Below are 16,868 nucleotides of genomic sequence, written 5' to 3' on the forward strand. Positions count from 1 at the left end.
GAAGACCGAATAAATAAAAGCAATGGTTTTAGAACTGGTGTTACACTGACTAAGCAACTCTTCAGGGTAGTTTTATTTATTTTATTTGAATGAATTAACTATGAAAGGTTTTTATTTAAAGCATTAAGAAAAGCAGTCTCTACTTCAGCTATTAATCCTATAGCCACAGATGACCTCAAATTACACGTGTGATAATGAACTCAGTCAGTGACAAATGTCTGACAGGTCTTGGCCTCTCCTCTGGGAACAGTAACAGTAAATATGGTGACATACCTCCTTTGTTACTATAATAATTGAGTGAAATTAATTATTATAACTTCTTCAGAGCTGTTTTATCAGCATACTGATATCATCAGTCTGTGCTAAACCACTGACCTAAGCACCTCAGCCCATTATCAGTCCCATAGCCATCAAGCAGCATTTACAGTTCAGTCCTTCTAGAGACATCAGTTACCGTGCAGGGATGACTTACCATATCTGGAACATTGCATTTGCAGGTGGCTGTTCCCATGTTTCAAAGGAAAGAAAGAGCACCATAGCAGAAGTGTTAAAGTTGCCAGTTCTGGAAACTGAGGATTTGTACCAAACGCAGGCCCAATTTAACTGTTTTTCAAATGGGCTCAAGAAAAGAACACACTCCGATTTCACCCTTGCTTGACAAACATCTAGATTTAGCATAGATCCACTCAACTATAAATCTAGAACATGTTTTCCTTCTACTTATATATAAAGTAGAATGAAATGGATTTTGATTTTCCTAAGTTAGAAAGCATTCAAAAACAGAGGTAGTACTCACATTTACAACAGTTAACATTTGAACAGAGATCTAACATGAAGAATATGTAAGTACAACCTGATTGAATTTCAATTAAAAAAAAAAAAAGAACCCAAATGCAGTGAATCTTTTTTTTTTTTAAACATGCATTCACCATACAAATAAACCAACTTATTTTATCCACGTAGTTAACATTCAGATGAGTAGGGATTTTTCCAAGTGTGCACTAACATGTCTTGTATTTTAAACCTTTCCCAAATCATAGGAAATCCATAGATACAAACACTATTTTTGTTACCAACAGGTTTCTTGACAATTCTTTCACTTCAAACAGGCTCTGCGCTATATCTGTATTACAGTATAAAAAAAAGGTTTCTCAATGGGAATTTGTTTGCTTTACAAAATTGTTTTGGAGAGAAAATAAATCCTTAAGCTGCCTGAATGACTAAGGCACTCAGAACAAATAATCTTATTTTGAGCTGTACTTTGATGAAGACAAAATCAGACACTTGACATCAGATCAGATATGGAGCATGGGACTGGTGAACACTACATGCAAATTGTCCTCTGTGGCTTATGCCACAACAAAGTAACCACTTCAGGACAGACACACATAAAAGGAACTCTCTGGAAATTACTTTTAATATAAGAAAAACAAGACTGCTTTTGAGTTGTAGGGTATGATAGTGTGACAGACTATTATGAACAGCTTTTGTTTCGTGTCTTCAAGAAATAAACATTCAATACGCAATTCACATTACATGAGTCATCTTTGGTAATACTTCACATTTGCATCAGTTGGTAAACATCAGTTCTGCATATTGAGGGTGTAATTCATCATAACTACAGACTATTTTGAAAGTTGCAGGAGCATCCTCCAATTACACATCAGCTTGCAAAGGGATGAGTTCAGGCTAGTAATAACAGTCACATCACAGAATTGTGTAGCAAAAGTTAGTTATTTGTAATACAGCATTCACCACTTTGTCATTTTGTCTACAACTCAAGTGGGTTTACAGTCAGTATTAGCATAAATTAACAGCAAAGTAGCTACCGAAACTTAGTGAGCAGGATGGAAAGCTAAGAATTTCGATTAAAGCATCATTTCCTAACTCTGCTTAACCCTAAATTATTAAAAAACGGAAAAAAATCAACATTATTTTAAAAAGATGCATCATTTATAAAAGGTCTTATTCCTTACAATATTATGTAAAACCAACATAGAAGAGTAAGGGCTACATTAAATACAGTCAAAGCAGTCAGATGACATGACAGAGACAACCCTACGTCCTCTGTTGTATTGCCCAATCATGAGTTTTTCCTTGCTTTGCTGTGTAGCTGATGGCCACTGAACTTTTCCCACTTATCCCAAAGTGGATTGTCCACATGTACTTGTGTTCACACTTAAGAGCCAGCATTATTTACAATTGAAAAAAAAAAAAAAAAAAAAAAGCATGGCTGTCCTACAGCTATGCTCACTCCACTGCAGTACTGGAACGAGTGCAACAGCTGGGGTATCTCAGGGAATGCATCATTGTTCTGAAGGGTCTTTTCTTCCCTGTTTTATCAGATGTCGTCTCCTTATTGAAAGAATCCTCCTTTCTTTTCCCAGCCAGCTGAAGGGGCTCTGTCTGGAATTGTTCTATTTGAATCTCAAGATGTTTCTGAATGGCTAGGCCAAGGACCTCTGGATCCACAGATGCCCCATACACTTCCCACGTCATTCCTTCATCATCCCATCTCACTTCACGTACAGGAGATTTGGGGGCCTCCAGGTCTTGCTGCTCCAGGTTCACCTCTGGGAACACGTGTGAGTGACCTTCTGCTGCAGCTGCTGGGCTTGTTGCCACAGATTTGCATTCCATGGTGGGAAGAGTTTGTACCTCGGCATCTCTATGCTCAAGAGCTGCTTTTAGTCCTTTGGTTAGATCATTCACAGAGGTCATAGTCCACATATCCTTGGTTTTCATTACCACATCTGTGCCTTGATGGTTGCTAAAGGCAGCACAGGCAGCCTGTGCTTCTGGAGGAGATCTTTCCTGCTGAGTGCAGTGCGGAGCATGCTGCAGTTGTTCTCCAGGAATGCTACAGCACTTCAGGACTCTCTTGGCATCCAGGCCTGATTCACTTACTGAAGACACAAGCTTAGGGTATGTCAGAATGTCTGAAGTAGAAAAGGAATGAAAATAGCCAGGGGCTGCCTGCTCTTTTCCTGACTCGCTAACCGAGCACACCAACCGTGGAACAAGTTGTATAGATGGTATGGGCAAAGAATGGCAATAGGCAGGGACAGTAGCATCTAATTTCAGACAGGAGTCCTGCCTTATATTACAGGGTGCTGCAGAGTTATGAACTGGCACCACCATCGGTGAGTATGCAGAGTTTGGAACATTACCATAAATCAGACCACCGTGAATAATCCCAGTGGCTTGACTGAACATTGTTCTGTTGGGGAAACCATTGCCAGGCATGTGGGGTCCAAGAACAGCACTGTGAAATGTTCCAGGATCTGTGTAAATGGTAGTGTTACGTGGAATACCACCACTGTCAAAGCTATTTGTGGGTACTTTTTGGTCTGTAGGTATTGCTGAAAGGTGAGTCCCAAGGTTTTGAAAGTGAGATGTGTTTTCATTTGTTTCTGATGCATCTCTCTCTGACTGGAAAGACATCCTCGCCACTGATGGACCATGCTTGCTGCTGGAAGAACTTAGGCTGGAGTGAGTAGCGCTGGTTTCTACATGAGCGATGTAATTCTGCTGTTTGCAACTGCAAGTTAAGTCTGAGTGGCTTCTCTGAAGAGCAATTCCTGGTTCTTCAATTTGGCGTGTGCTATGCTGGTGTACAGTGCAGGCTGAAGAAATATTCTCAACAGTGCTGCTCTTCACACACATCTTAGTGTCACCCACTTCCCAGGATGCTGGGGACCGTTCAACGATAAGGAAATGGTTTGCAGGCTTAGTTCTGCTCTGTGAATTGTTATCAGGTGACAGATTGCTCATGGTTTGGACTACTGATCCATCTGGTACCATCAACCCAGACTGTGAGAAGGACCATCTTGGACTTGGCACACTCCTGGCATCACTCTCATTTCCCAGAGTTTGGCAGACAGTGCTACTATGGCTTTTCCTAAGCTCCTGTTTGTTGCTTTGCGTTTCCTCTAAGCTTGACTGCCCAGAACAGATCAGACTCGAAGAGCTCTTTGACAGGGGGTGACTGTTGACATTCAAGAGACCATGACAAGTAGGACTCAGTGTGTCCCTGTGGGAATGAGTGTGGAGCTGGTGGCTGTCAGCTGACATGGCAAAAAAGAAGAATCTGCAAGAAATAGTGGAGGAGAAAAAGAAGCAGTTTAAGAAGGCAATACAAAAAAGTTCTCCTTGGTTTCTACCTTCTAAAAATAGTCATCCAAACTGTGCCAAGTACCATGTCCTTTGAATTTACTGGAGCCATTTTTGGGGACATACAGAGATATCGTGCAAGTTAAGCAAAGGCAGGTATGTTTTTAAAAAAGACAGCTTTTGCCATGATGGTCATCAGCCAGCAATGCTAAGTGTACTGTCAAAACGAAGCAAAATACTGTTTTTAGTCTCTTGATGTTATCATTTCAAAAATTATTCAATCACCACTGGAGTTTTCAAACAAAAAGGATATTGAGAATCTAAACAAATGAACAAGTTCTCCCTTTTTCCTTACCCTTCCTAGCAAGCTTCTTTCAACTCCATTTCACAAGACCACCACTACATTAGTCAACTGTTTTATCAAGTAGTTCCCATACAGAAGACGTGGGCAAAACCATTTTGACCACCAAAAGGAGATGAGTCCTGCCAAGTTGGTGTAGAGTCAGTGCCAGTGTTCCCAGAACCGGTAAGCTGGGGAGCATAGGTCGAAGATACCCACCTGGCCCACAGCATGGTTCTCATGCCTTCTAGCTTACCACTGACATGATAGGAGGTGGCAGCAAAGAGGGATCATCCAGTGAAAGGCCAGAGGTGATACTCCCCCAAGACCCACTGAGCTGGATGGAAAATCAGTTCTGTCCTATTTGTAGCGCATGCAGCCACTGCCGGTGTTGGAAAACACTTGCGTCAACTGATTAGCATACTATCCTTTTGTTACCCTTCCAAACTGTTAGTGTGTGTTAACACACCCACATTTAGGAGAAGTTGTCAGTTTCTGAATCTACCCAGATTTAGTAGTCCCCTTTTTTTTTTTTTTCTCCAGTTGAATCAGGTTTTCCACTGTGAGTAGTCAACTCACATTCCTTCAGCATCAGATGTCTTGCATATTAAAATAACTTGCTATACAAATACTGGAAGTATACCTGTATCACAGACACATACATATCAAGCTCATTCCGTTGAGCAGAAAAATCTTGAGCATTAATTCTTTGCTTCAGATAAAGCTTCCAGGTCAAGTACAGCTAGGTAATTTGCTGTGTCAAAGTATGGTGGGAGCCACAAGTTACCATTTTCAGAAGCTTTCCACCAGATGAGCTGCTCTATACATTCTGCATCCCTAGCAGAACTCCTACAGAAAAAGCTCACAATTTCTTGTGAACCATATTCACTGAGGAAACAAGTGCATGGAACAAGACAGCTATGTACACATGGAGGACAAAAGCACTCTGTAAACATAACATGCAAGTTCACTCATAACACCAAGAGACCAGCAAGGGAGCACATTCAAACCTCTCAGTGAGGAGCTTTTAACATGATTCTTTTAATATGATATTTACAGGATCAGAGAGTCAACTGCCAACGTAACTGATAAAGAGCACACCTTTTGCTCCATCTACAAACCAAGTGCTCTTCTGCTGATCCAAACAGCCATCAGCGCTTACACTTGTGATTGTGTTTTCATTGCTAACTTTAGCAAGCTAGCAGTTCATCTTGCAAATTTCCCATCACTTGAGATCCACCTGGGCTGGCTATTTTTCATAATGAAATTACTGTGAGCAAGACAACATTTCAAGTAACAGTGGGTAGAATCACTTCTCTGAGAAGAGTCTTGACATGCACTTTGTAGCATGGACTTGCGATTGGCAGCAATATCCTTTAGCATTAGGCTTTGCTCAAATTTGGACAAAACTGTATGCCAAAAAAGGCAATTTCCCCTCCTTCATTCATATTTGTTCAGTTAGAAGTTAAACTCGTTATGGACTGCAACCACAGCAAGCCTGCTCTATTTGTCACGTAGCCTCTCTGGCCTGTGGGACTCCACCAACTGGTGGCATCCAAAGATGCCAACATTAAAAACAAACACCCCCACAAACGCCAGCAACAAAAGCATATTTTCTTCTAGGTATGAAATGTCAGATTCCTGGGTTAGAGGCGCTGCTGAGTGCAGCTGCAGTCAAGAGCAATCACTTCTTGCCAGGCTGGCTATTGCTATATTTCTATGAGTTTTTCAGAAGCCTCCACAAAATTTCCCCCTACACTTAGAAGAGAAGCATGAGCTGGGAAAGGGACAGTTTTAAAATACTTCCCTCATCCCCTCCTCCAGAATGTTATCTATCCTGCAGCCGCTTACACCTATGGGTATAGTCTGCCACATAGAGTTCAAAGGAGTCAATAGGATTAAACACCAGAGCATAGCTGTCTGCAAGGTGAAGACCTTATATTTAATCTCTTTACAAGATAACACCTGCAAAGGCTCTCACACACTTGGATGAAATGACATTTACTAAAGAATATCCTGTAACAAATATTGAGTCTCAAGCAAAAGAAAACTTCAAACATAACCTGCTGTAAATGCTATAAGGCTATGGAAGCTTTAAAGAGCTCTCTCAGAAAGTTGACAAGATTTAAATGTGTATGCATACACAGGTAACAAGATCTGTGCTTTACATAGCATTTCTGCAGACACCTGTGTAACGAGCTGATGCAAATTTCAGTTTGATTCATCATCTGAATGAGAAGCAGAAACATTCTCCTGAATGAAACAGTCCAAGTATACATCACTGAAAACATCTTGTGTGATGTTTGCAATGAAACCTTCAGAGAACACCCGAGAGTCGTATTTTTTGTCGCACCCATATAGACTCCTACTGCAGCTGAAATTATAACTAAACATGGGCCAATGCTACATATCTTACACATGTACCAATACATATATAACAGCATAATCAAGAGGTATCAACGCCATTTGAATGTTATCTTTGCTCAGATACACAAACATTCCTCCATGCTAGCACAAATGTAACTATTACCCTATGACTTTTGGACCTTAAAAACCAATGAGCACACACTAGTTCAGCAAAACAGCACCTCACCAGGTACTTTAGGACATAGCTAAGGATGGGGAAAAAAAAAAGTGAAAAAAAAAAAAACAAAGCCCCATTGAAACAAGATGAATCAGCTTCCTTCACAATAATGCACTTCTCTGTCATGTTGAAATCCAAACTCACATTTTCACACACAGCCTGAACATTTCCCCATTTATAGGCCACCTATTGCTTTCCCCCCTCTACTGCCTGTTCCCTTCCTACTCTTGAGAGACCTACAAGCCCTTACACAACCAGTACATTTTGCCCACCTGACACAGGCAGGGCTGTGAGATAGACGCGCCCACATGGAGCTCTGGAAAAGGCAATACAGAACAAACGTCTGGTAGACCTGGCCTTTGCTCACCTCCGCTGCAGCCAAGTGTTCCCACTACATTTCATATTAGCGTGAGTGTGCACACAACTGTGTCACAAACTCCATCTGCTTCTTGACCCAGATTTTTTTTTTTTTTTTAAACTGGCTCAGCACTCACTACATCAGATCATCAATCCAGCTGAACATCCAGCTGCACTGATCACTAATGGCAGCAGAGGAAGGAAACAAAGACCATCCCCTCTGAAGAAACACTTACCACTGCAACCAGAGGAAACCCACACAAGTGGTGCCTTTCTTCCTAAGACTTTGGAAATTACATGCAATTCCGTACCTGCCTTCCCAAACATCTTCATTTCACATGCACAATGCTGGAGCTGATTCCCCAGAGCATGCAAAAACTCACATGTACATAAGCCTCCCTAGAAGAGGTGGCACAACAACGCATGCACACACACTGGAGATACCATCCTTCCTACATGAGTACAGGCAGACAGCATCCAGCTGATGGCTTCTGAGAAGTGGAAGGAGCAGATGTGTCTAGGTGTGTACACCAACACTTATTGCTTACCAGGGAGGAGCTGGAGACAGGTGCTGAGAATGGTGCAATGCTTGTTTAAAAAGCAAGCAAAATAAAAATCAAAATGAGGAACCTCTCTGCTACAATTTTATAGTCATGCAGTGCCACTGCATTTTGTGTCTTTTGTGTATTTCCAGCTAACCAGGAAATGGATTACCCGTGTGAAACATGAACACAAACACAGCTGATTTGGGTACTTACAGACCTGGAACTTCACACACATTGGGTGAAGACTGCTTTGCTTAACTTTGTTGGTTTTTTTGTTTGTTTTAAGGAAATTCTTCATTTCTAGGACAGTAATCATATTCAAAAATACCTATAGTATATTCTGAAATGAGCTGAGATTTTCATTTGAAAATTCAAAGGAAATCTGCACCTGAATATGCAAACAAGAAAGCATGAACTTTGAGACAAACACCCTGCTATGAATATATAGAAAATTGTTAGACAAGCAGAGAAAGGATTAGGATAGAAATGGAATTAACATCCACTATTTTTGGCTTAGCTTCAGATAGCTTATGAGGGGATCTAGTCTGCTTTCACTAATTCCACTGAACTACTTTAAAGCAACAAATGTGTATTTTGCTATGACTTATGATTAAAGTTGCGACCTATTTACTGCACTAGGAAATTCAGTCTCAGAGTATTAAATACCATGTATGTCACCAATTGAAATATTCCATGATAGGTTAAATATCATTTTCAAATTCTTCAGCATTTTTATATTGCATGCACATACTTTTAAGTACAATTTTGACAACAAACAATTGGATATAAAAAGAAGAGTAGTTCTTTATGATCATGTCAATATACAGACCAAGCTTTTATGTAATATGTAATATCACACGATATTTCAGTATGATCATATTTAGCTCCTGCATCATTTATGTGCTAGTGATTGCTTTCTTCCCTGCATTGGCCTTTCTGGTCCTACAATCAGGAAAAAAAAAGCTATTTTTTAGAAGCATCAGAAGAAAATTCTTTTGTCATCTAATGTTCTGTTTTTAAAACTAGCATCTAACTACAAAATAAATGACAAAAACAGGGTCTGCTACAGAGCTGAGAGCATTAATAAGTACATGTGGAATTTGGAAGAGCTGGGTGATTTGATCCATACCAAAAGTTTAGGATGACAATTGTTAATTGCAGGTACTAGACAAGACCCTTCCATGGTAAGCAGCAGCACTTTCTAAGAAAACACAAAACATTAAGAGGTTGCTAGGTCTTTGCAAGAAATTCACTACTTCCTTTGTATCATTCCAGGGCCCCACTATGCACTGGCACTTGCTAACCTGTATAATAATCCGCTGCATAAGAGAAACACAGAATTTCTGCAATAGCACCATTCTACAAGACAAACACATGCATGTTTTATACCAGAGGAATAGTGTGATTTTAATTAACTTACAAGATTTACTCGAATAGAAGGCTGCTGTATCTAGGTTCTTAACTCTGTTTAATCTTATTACAGACACCATGGTTATAAATTTGAAAAGGCAAGACTAGCCTTTAAAATAAGGCGACTTTCATTCCAACCTAAGTGACAGCTGTCAGTTAGCCATAAACATTGCCTGAGACACAATGCAGCACACACAGAAAACTCAACTTCTGCTTAAATAGTCAAGTTACCTTGTGCATCAGAAGCAATGCAGCATGTTCACACTGTGTTCTCTTCAGGCCTGGAATTTTAAGCAATGCATCCTCATTGTTAGTGTCTACAACTGAACTTCTGAGATAGAGTTTACCATAGGCAAATTATGTAAAAAGAAATGTTTTCTAATAAAACATTAATTTCCTGTAGAGCTATAATAATTTTAAAGAGACTCATACCAACAAAATTATAAGTTTTAGTATGGTTGTATCTAAAAATTTGGTCCTGCCTGCCCACACTGCAAATTAGTGATAACTTGAACAAGGTAAGAAAGATCTACCTGTTCTGCATTTACATGAAGATTGACGTGCTATTTGATAATACTTTATAAAACCTATGAGTCTTCCTTCCTTTACCCCCCTTGAAGAAATAGTCCATTAACAATCATTAGCATCACTTGTTGGGTGGGGGAGAGTCAAACCACTCAAAAGGCATTGGCAAAACAGGATTAGCCATGTTAAAAAGCTTAAAGATTCAAGTGTCTGGGATTAGTTTTTGTCCTTTTAATTGTTATTTTATTTTGGTAAGCTATAAGGGAAAGGAAGAAACAGAGGAGTTGGAAAAGGGGAAAAGATCTTCCTCATCAAGGAACTTTGAGGATTTTATCTAAAATCTGTAAATACAACTAAATCAATGCACCTAGATTAATACAGAATCAGGTTGAGACCCCAATTACTTAACCTGTAATCCATCATCTTCCCTTAGGCTTTCCATTTTGGAATGGCATTGTATGTTGACTATGTCTTGCTCAGTTAAATCTGCTAATACCTTCTTCTTAGTAATTTGTGTCATCTTGTAATTCTTCCAAGTATTAGTCAGTTCTAGAAAACAGACTGATCTGGGTATCTACAAATACCATCATATGCACACAACAGACAAGTACATACTGCGTATGTGAATGGGATTATTTTTCAGTTCTGACAGTACATTGCTGCTTCCCCTGCACCACAAGGAGCACTGGTGACAGTGATGATCACCAGAGCTCCCTTGTAGGAGGCAGAGTACATTTGACAGGCTAGAAAACACAAGAGCAGAAGAGTTATGACACTCAGTACTCATCACATCTAAAGCATAAATCACATATATTTTATATTCATATAAACTGACTATTCACAGCTTCTCTTTCATTGCTGTTAATTATCATTTTGCTTGTCAGACTCAGCTTAAAATTCTCAGCCCTGACTTTGTCTTTCTACCAGCTGAAGCTAAGCAGTCTGGACAGACACCTCTGTGTGTGGCAACAAGAAGGAGTACCCTTTTACTGGAATTGCTGAACCGTAGCTATTTCCTTATGTAGGATCCAAGCAGAGACCTCTTCTCCCAAACACTAAAGTTACCACGGGTAGCCTTGTCACCAGTGACCTCACCAGCAGATAAATTAAATAATTACCATGTCAGAAATAAGCAGGTTCAAACATTTGTTCATACGTACGCCTCCAGGCAACATAACAAGACCAGTGTGTCCACAATTACCTACAAAAATGTCACATAAGAGGATGAGCATTCCCTTTTAAAAACATCAGGCACAGCCCGTAGCCCTTCTGGGGAGTTCCGCCACAAACAGTTGTAAAAGCGAGCTGCATGTTATTTTGGGAATCAGTCTTAGTTCTTATTAATGTACTTATCCTCTGAAGTGGGTAAAACTCAGCTGTTAGATGGGATCAGGAAAGAGAAATTCAGTAGCCCGAGGCTGAACCCTAGATACCAGCAGGCTACAAAGTTGTTTACATCACTGCACACTTGAAAGAATTTAAGCACTTAGAGGCAGTAAATCAACATTCAGAACCAAGCCCAAGAAAAATAAAAGGCTGAAATGGCCTTGGCAAAGTCTGAGCCAGGAAAGAAGAGCTGGGAAGTCTAAATTCTAAAACGAGATTGCCATGGGAGATAAGGCTGAGAAGTATGAACCAAAAGGAGGCTATTTTTATGATAATTTCAGTGGAATTCCCAAGGAGAATTCACACTGGGCTATAAACAACTTATTGGGAAACCAGAAAGGGGTATCACAAGGGAGGCACATGTTGGGATGCAGCCCCGCCACCACCACCACACAATGCATTGCGCAAGCCTGCGTCCTCTTCACCACCTTTCTTTGTTTCATCATCTGTCCCAGAAACAATGTTAAAGATCTGCTTAGGATTTTGGTACTTTTTAGAATAAACTTACATGCAAACATTACTGCCACTGTATCTCCTTGTACACACAGACCTATTCCACTGTACAACCTGACAGAGCTAAAACACCATGAGATACTGTACAGTTGTGCTTGATGCTTACTGTTAATATAGTGCCAGTTCAATTTTTCAAGGCTCACCTTTTCAGTCAAAAGAGTTAGAACTTGTTAAATTACGAATGGAATATGCTGATATGCTCATGGAATCAGATGGTTTCAGCAGCTGGGGCTTTAAAAAAAACATCAAGTATGATGAGATCAGGCAACAGTGACATAGAATCATACTTACAGTGAACACTGTGCCTACAGAAGTGGCACATTAATAAAATTGCCTTGTTGGTTGAAGCAGAACAGAATTATGCAAAATGAAACTGTTAATTCAAGTGCCAAACCTATGCTAGTAAGAATTGCTAGCTACTGATATCCGCTGCTATTGCAGAAGTCATATGAGAAAAATATTTCATAATTTCTTTAGGAATTAATCTTTAATGAACAGATTTTGCAATGACCTATCTACATTTGGTTTTATTTCAAAGAGACAGATGTGAGCGAACTTTTTCTTCTTCATTGCAGAGGATCAAAACCTATTTCATCACATGTATGAATTCGGAGGTGTCAGGGTCAGTCTGCTATCAAATGACTCGTCCTCCTCAGAGCTCCCTTTTTGGGTCCACTCTTCAGCTGCAAACAGCATGCCTCCAGAGCAAACCCACTGATCTGCAACTGTGTAAAAACACATGGCTATGGCTTGTTCAGCAAGCTTCTACCCACCAGAGGCCCAACCCTGCAAACTGCATGGATCACGGTTGCTTGTGAAGCATCACATCATAATCATACAGAAAATCAGAAGTCCAGCTACAGCCTACTTCCAGTCTCACAGCAAGGGAGTACAGCTGCATATTAATGCAACCTGCTTAGGAGGCCAGCAGTTCACACATCAGTGAAAAAAATCACCCAAACTGGCTAAGTGATTAAACTATCTCCTTGTAAATTCATGTGTCGCACTAGAAAATACTCAAATCATTTCCGCTGTTTGCTTGAAAGCCTAATGGGAACAGATAGAGGAAAGAGATGAACTCAGCTTGGCTTAGCCTCCCTGCCATATGGATATCCTAGCTTTAACTTCAGGATTCAGCACTGTGGTTAGTTACTTCTGATTAAGAAGAGCATGAAGATACTAAGACACTCCACCCTGACAAATTAACATGCATTTGACACCTAAAGCTCTGTCACAACCTGCGTGAGTTGATGGACAGTTACATGTGTGCTCTGTGCTGCCTGGAAGGTGGTGGCCCAAGCACACAGCTGACCCTTTATCTGATATGCCCAGCCTCCTAAAAGAGCAAGACAACTGACTTCTATATAATAAAAATAAGAATTGATATGATTAGAAAGAGGAAACAATTGCCTTCTGCTTCTGTCTACTGACATAATTGTATGACCTTGAGCAAGTCACTCACTTTGTGACTCAGTTTATTCATCCGTGACTCAGGGATTAGATACAGAAGCCCCTGATGTAAGAATTTAAGGCTTAATTCATGATTGCAGAGCACTCTGAAATCCCAGGATGAAAGGCACTAAATATAAGACATTGAGAAGATATTCTGTGGGTTCTTTCAGAATATTTGGTTTGAAACAAATAAACAGAGCATCTCTTTACATGAAATTCTTATTGCACTTGCAGAAAACTCATCTAACTGGTCCAGTTCAGCTACTATGTGTGTCTGTGAAGCATCTGCTTAAAGCACCTCCTCTTCCCAGCATCAGGCCAGGACAAATAATCTTAAGGATTCCAAATATATAAAACCACTATTAACAGCAGTTTTATGTCACTAAAACCTATGTAATTTCTCAAATAGGATCATGTATATGTTATATATCATATAAGATATATGATATGCATGCTAGTACCAGCTACATCATGCAGCAATGATTTACTTTAAGTAGATTCATTATACCTTTATAAGCAAAGCTGACAACTGGAGATCATGTTGTCCTGCAGAGCTTCACTCACTTGCATGCTTTCATTTACTGTGATGATTATTCTCATGAAAATCTCCAGCAGGAGCTACAGAAGATTCTGTGACAAATTTAAGGCTTTGAGTCACACTGCAAGTTGTCTTTTCCATATACTTAAGCTGGACAAGACTTGACAATCTCTTTCCAGACAGATAAGTGGTAATACACATGTTCACAAAGGAAAAGGACTAAAAAGAAGTCTATTCATTTATACTTTTAACACTGCTAAAAGTTCCTTTTTTCCTACTGTAGCATAAGCTAGCATATGCTAGCTTTGAAACCATACAAGCAAAGAGTAGAGCAGGAACTGAAGAATAAGTTTCCTTTTCAAAATTGTTATTTCATCACAAATAGTAGTTATTATGCCATTCTGTGATGTCTCAAAAAAAAAAGTAACTGTTCCAGTTCCTCTGTGGTCTAATCAGACTTAAGCAGACAAACGTCTAAACAGGGAACATCTCTCTACTCTCTCAGGACTGAGAGGGAAAAAAAAAAAAAAAAAAGCATTGGAGCTTGGGTAGAGGAGGGGTTTGTGCTCACAAAATGCTATCCAAAGCTTGTTTGACACCAAACACTACAGGGAAAAAAAAAAGACACAGAAAAGTAGCAGACTAAAGCTTGCAAATATTTTCTAAATCCAAGCATATGAAGAACTTCCTCAAGAACGTATACTTACACCCTTCTGTGTAAAAAAAGCAAGTGTCCCCTCCTCTTCCCTAATCTCAACCACAAAATGAGCTGTGGAAGTCTCCACTTATTAACATTTAGCAATGTCAGGAACACAAAACATTGAGGTATAAAGAGAGTGACCCAGGAACTGCAAGACAATGCAGGCTCTGGTGATTACCAGGGTAGAGGAAGATCCCACCTGTACCACCTAGACAGTTAAGCATCTCCTGTTATCTGCTAGCAACAAGATACCAATTATGAAGAACTGTGACATCTGTTAAAGAAATTACTTGCTTTTCAAACATTTGTTTGAACATATTCAAGACCCCAGTAAACAAAAGCCTAAAAAGCTGATCTAGCCTCACAGCCATCTCTGCTTTGAGCAGGAGTTGAAGTAGATGAGGTCCCAAGGACTCCTCAAAACTGAATGATTCAATTATTTTTGTTTCCATTCTTTTGTGTTTCCATCTGTCATTGCCAATGCGAAGCTTCTCATCTTGTGTCTCAAGCTGAAATGTGTGACCATTCTGCAATATTAAACCATTTGTTTAACAGTTGGGTGGAATCTGCAGCTTTTACTGAAACAAGGTAAAACAAAAATGAGTTTTGAAGGGAACCGCAAAAGGGATCCCTGTATTATATGGCCAAGGTGATACATATGAAAGAGGCAATGAATTCCAAACATTTTTTTTTCCAGTGTGTTAACACCTTTTTTCTTACAAAATCAACAAAAGCACTTAACTCTTTCCACAGTTTAGAGACCATTCAGAACCAAATAAAGCTGCTGGAATGTAATACATCTTTTCCCTTAACAATATGTTAAGACACTTAGCCACCCTGTACATTCACTCAGTCACAAACTCTGAACATCCTAGCAGATCCTTGGCAAGAAGCAATAAAATATTTTTAAAAGCCTAGAAACAATCCAGTTCAGAAGAGTTAGGATGGTTTTGGCCATTGTCTCTCCAATTTCTACTTCAGGTTCGCATAGTTTGAGTCAAAAAGGAAGCTGAGCTGTCCAATTCAGCTTAGATGAACTGAGTTCCATCAGTCTTATGCACTGTTGACTGGAGTAAAGCTTCTGCAAGCCAAATGTAGGTCTAACATCTGCTCAATCCCATTAACCTTCATTTGCACACTGAGGTATGCCCTTGCTGAAGCTTAATTAGCAAATATTCTGCAGATAGAGAAAGACTCCCACTCCTTTCTCTGTTTCATATCAAATCCATGGTGCATAAGAGTTAAGTGATAACTTGTGAAGACACACAGCTTAAAGATGCACAAAGAGGGACAGACAATTTCAAAGGCGATCTTTCTTACGATGCTTTGTAGGTGCAGAATGACACTTGGAAATAACTCACATGCTCATGCTCACACTGAACACCATGCTGGCAAAGACCTGGCTGATGGGGATTTCATTTAGCAAGCCTGTACCTATTCCCATGTTCTAAACAAATATATATTCCTGAGCAGTCCCCAAGTGTTTTTATTGGAGGTTCCTGTTGCTGAATGTAATTGCCCTAAGTGGGACTTCATTCTGAAGATCTTTAACAGCTTTAGTAAAGGAAAGACCACCTTTCCAACAACCTACTAAAGAAATGAAGGGTATTGCTGCAGGAAGATCCTTAACACATATATGAACTATCAGCTGTGTAGCTTCAGATTAATTCAATAGTTTTAATGCATCCATAAGAAATCTTGCGAAGATCTTAACCAAAGAATGCCTCATCGAAAATCTCTCAGTATCCCTCATTGTGTTCTCATTGTATGCCTCCTGCAGATACTCCTAACCTCTGTACTCCTTTTTTCATTCCCCCTGCTCTTTTTGCTTTTACAGAAAAAAAAAATCAGCATTCCCTGGGAAATGTACCTGACTACTCTTCATGTACGTTCAAGTAAGCATCAGTGATGTTATCTTAGGAAAGGACATCAACATGAACTCCTACTAGGGAAATACAAGCAGCGTCAGGTGTTATCATAAACACTACTTTCTATATACCCATGTGCAGAGTAACTTAGAATATAAATCCTCTTTTGCAAAGGCTAATTTTTTATTCCCGTTCTCTTCCTCTGTATTTTTCTTATTCCTGTACAAGGAAACTGCAAGGATTCACCAAAAGGCTAGTGCTCATAAAACCCATTGAAAGCTTCTTTCCTGGACTGCATTCTCCTACAAGGTGTAAAACTGCTTGCAAACACAAATGCAAGGGATCCATCAAACACACTCCGTTTTCATTTTAAAAACATTAAATATAGGGGAAAGGAATGTAAAATTCAGCCTGTAATCTCCAGAAGAGTTGCTGAAGAGGGAAGAGGATTCTGCTGCTGTTCTGCACAGAACTAACTAGCCTGCCGACAGGTATAGCATTATCTCACTGATGCAGCAAATACTTCTGCTCACCTGG

At 39.7% G+C, this 16,868-nt stretch overlaps 1 protein-coding gene across 5 annotated transcripts in view; it reads right to left on the minus strand.

Moving 5' to 3' along the window:
* Positions 1 to 990: 990 nt before the first annotated feature.
* Positions 991 to 16,868, minus strand: part of SHLD2 (shieldin complex subunit 2) — a 71,724-nt gene continuing 55,846 nt past the window's right edge. For 4 of the 5 annotated variants that reach the window (XM_082764457.1, XM_082764446.1, XM_082764447.1 and 1 more), the window contains exon 2: positions 991 to 4,090. In XM_082764457.1, the coding sequence (XP_082620583.1) occupies positions 2,251 to 4,074 (1,824 nt within the window). In that variant the 5' untranslated portion in view covers positions 4,075 to 4,090 and the 3' untranslated portion in view covers positions 991 to 2,250. The remainder of the gene's footprint in view (positions 4,091 to 16,868) is intronic. The other variant, XM_082764455.1, reaches the window with a different exon arrangement.

Source organism: Aythya marila (assembly GCF_965140915.1).
Source record: "Aythya marila genome assembly, chromosome: 7".
Lineage (NCBI taxonomy): Eukaryota > Metazoa > Chordata > Aves > Anseriformes > Anatidae > Aythya > Aythya marila.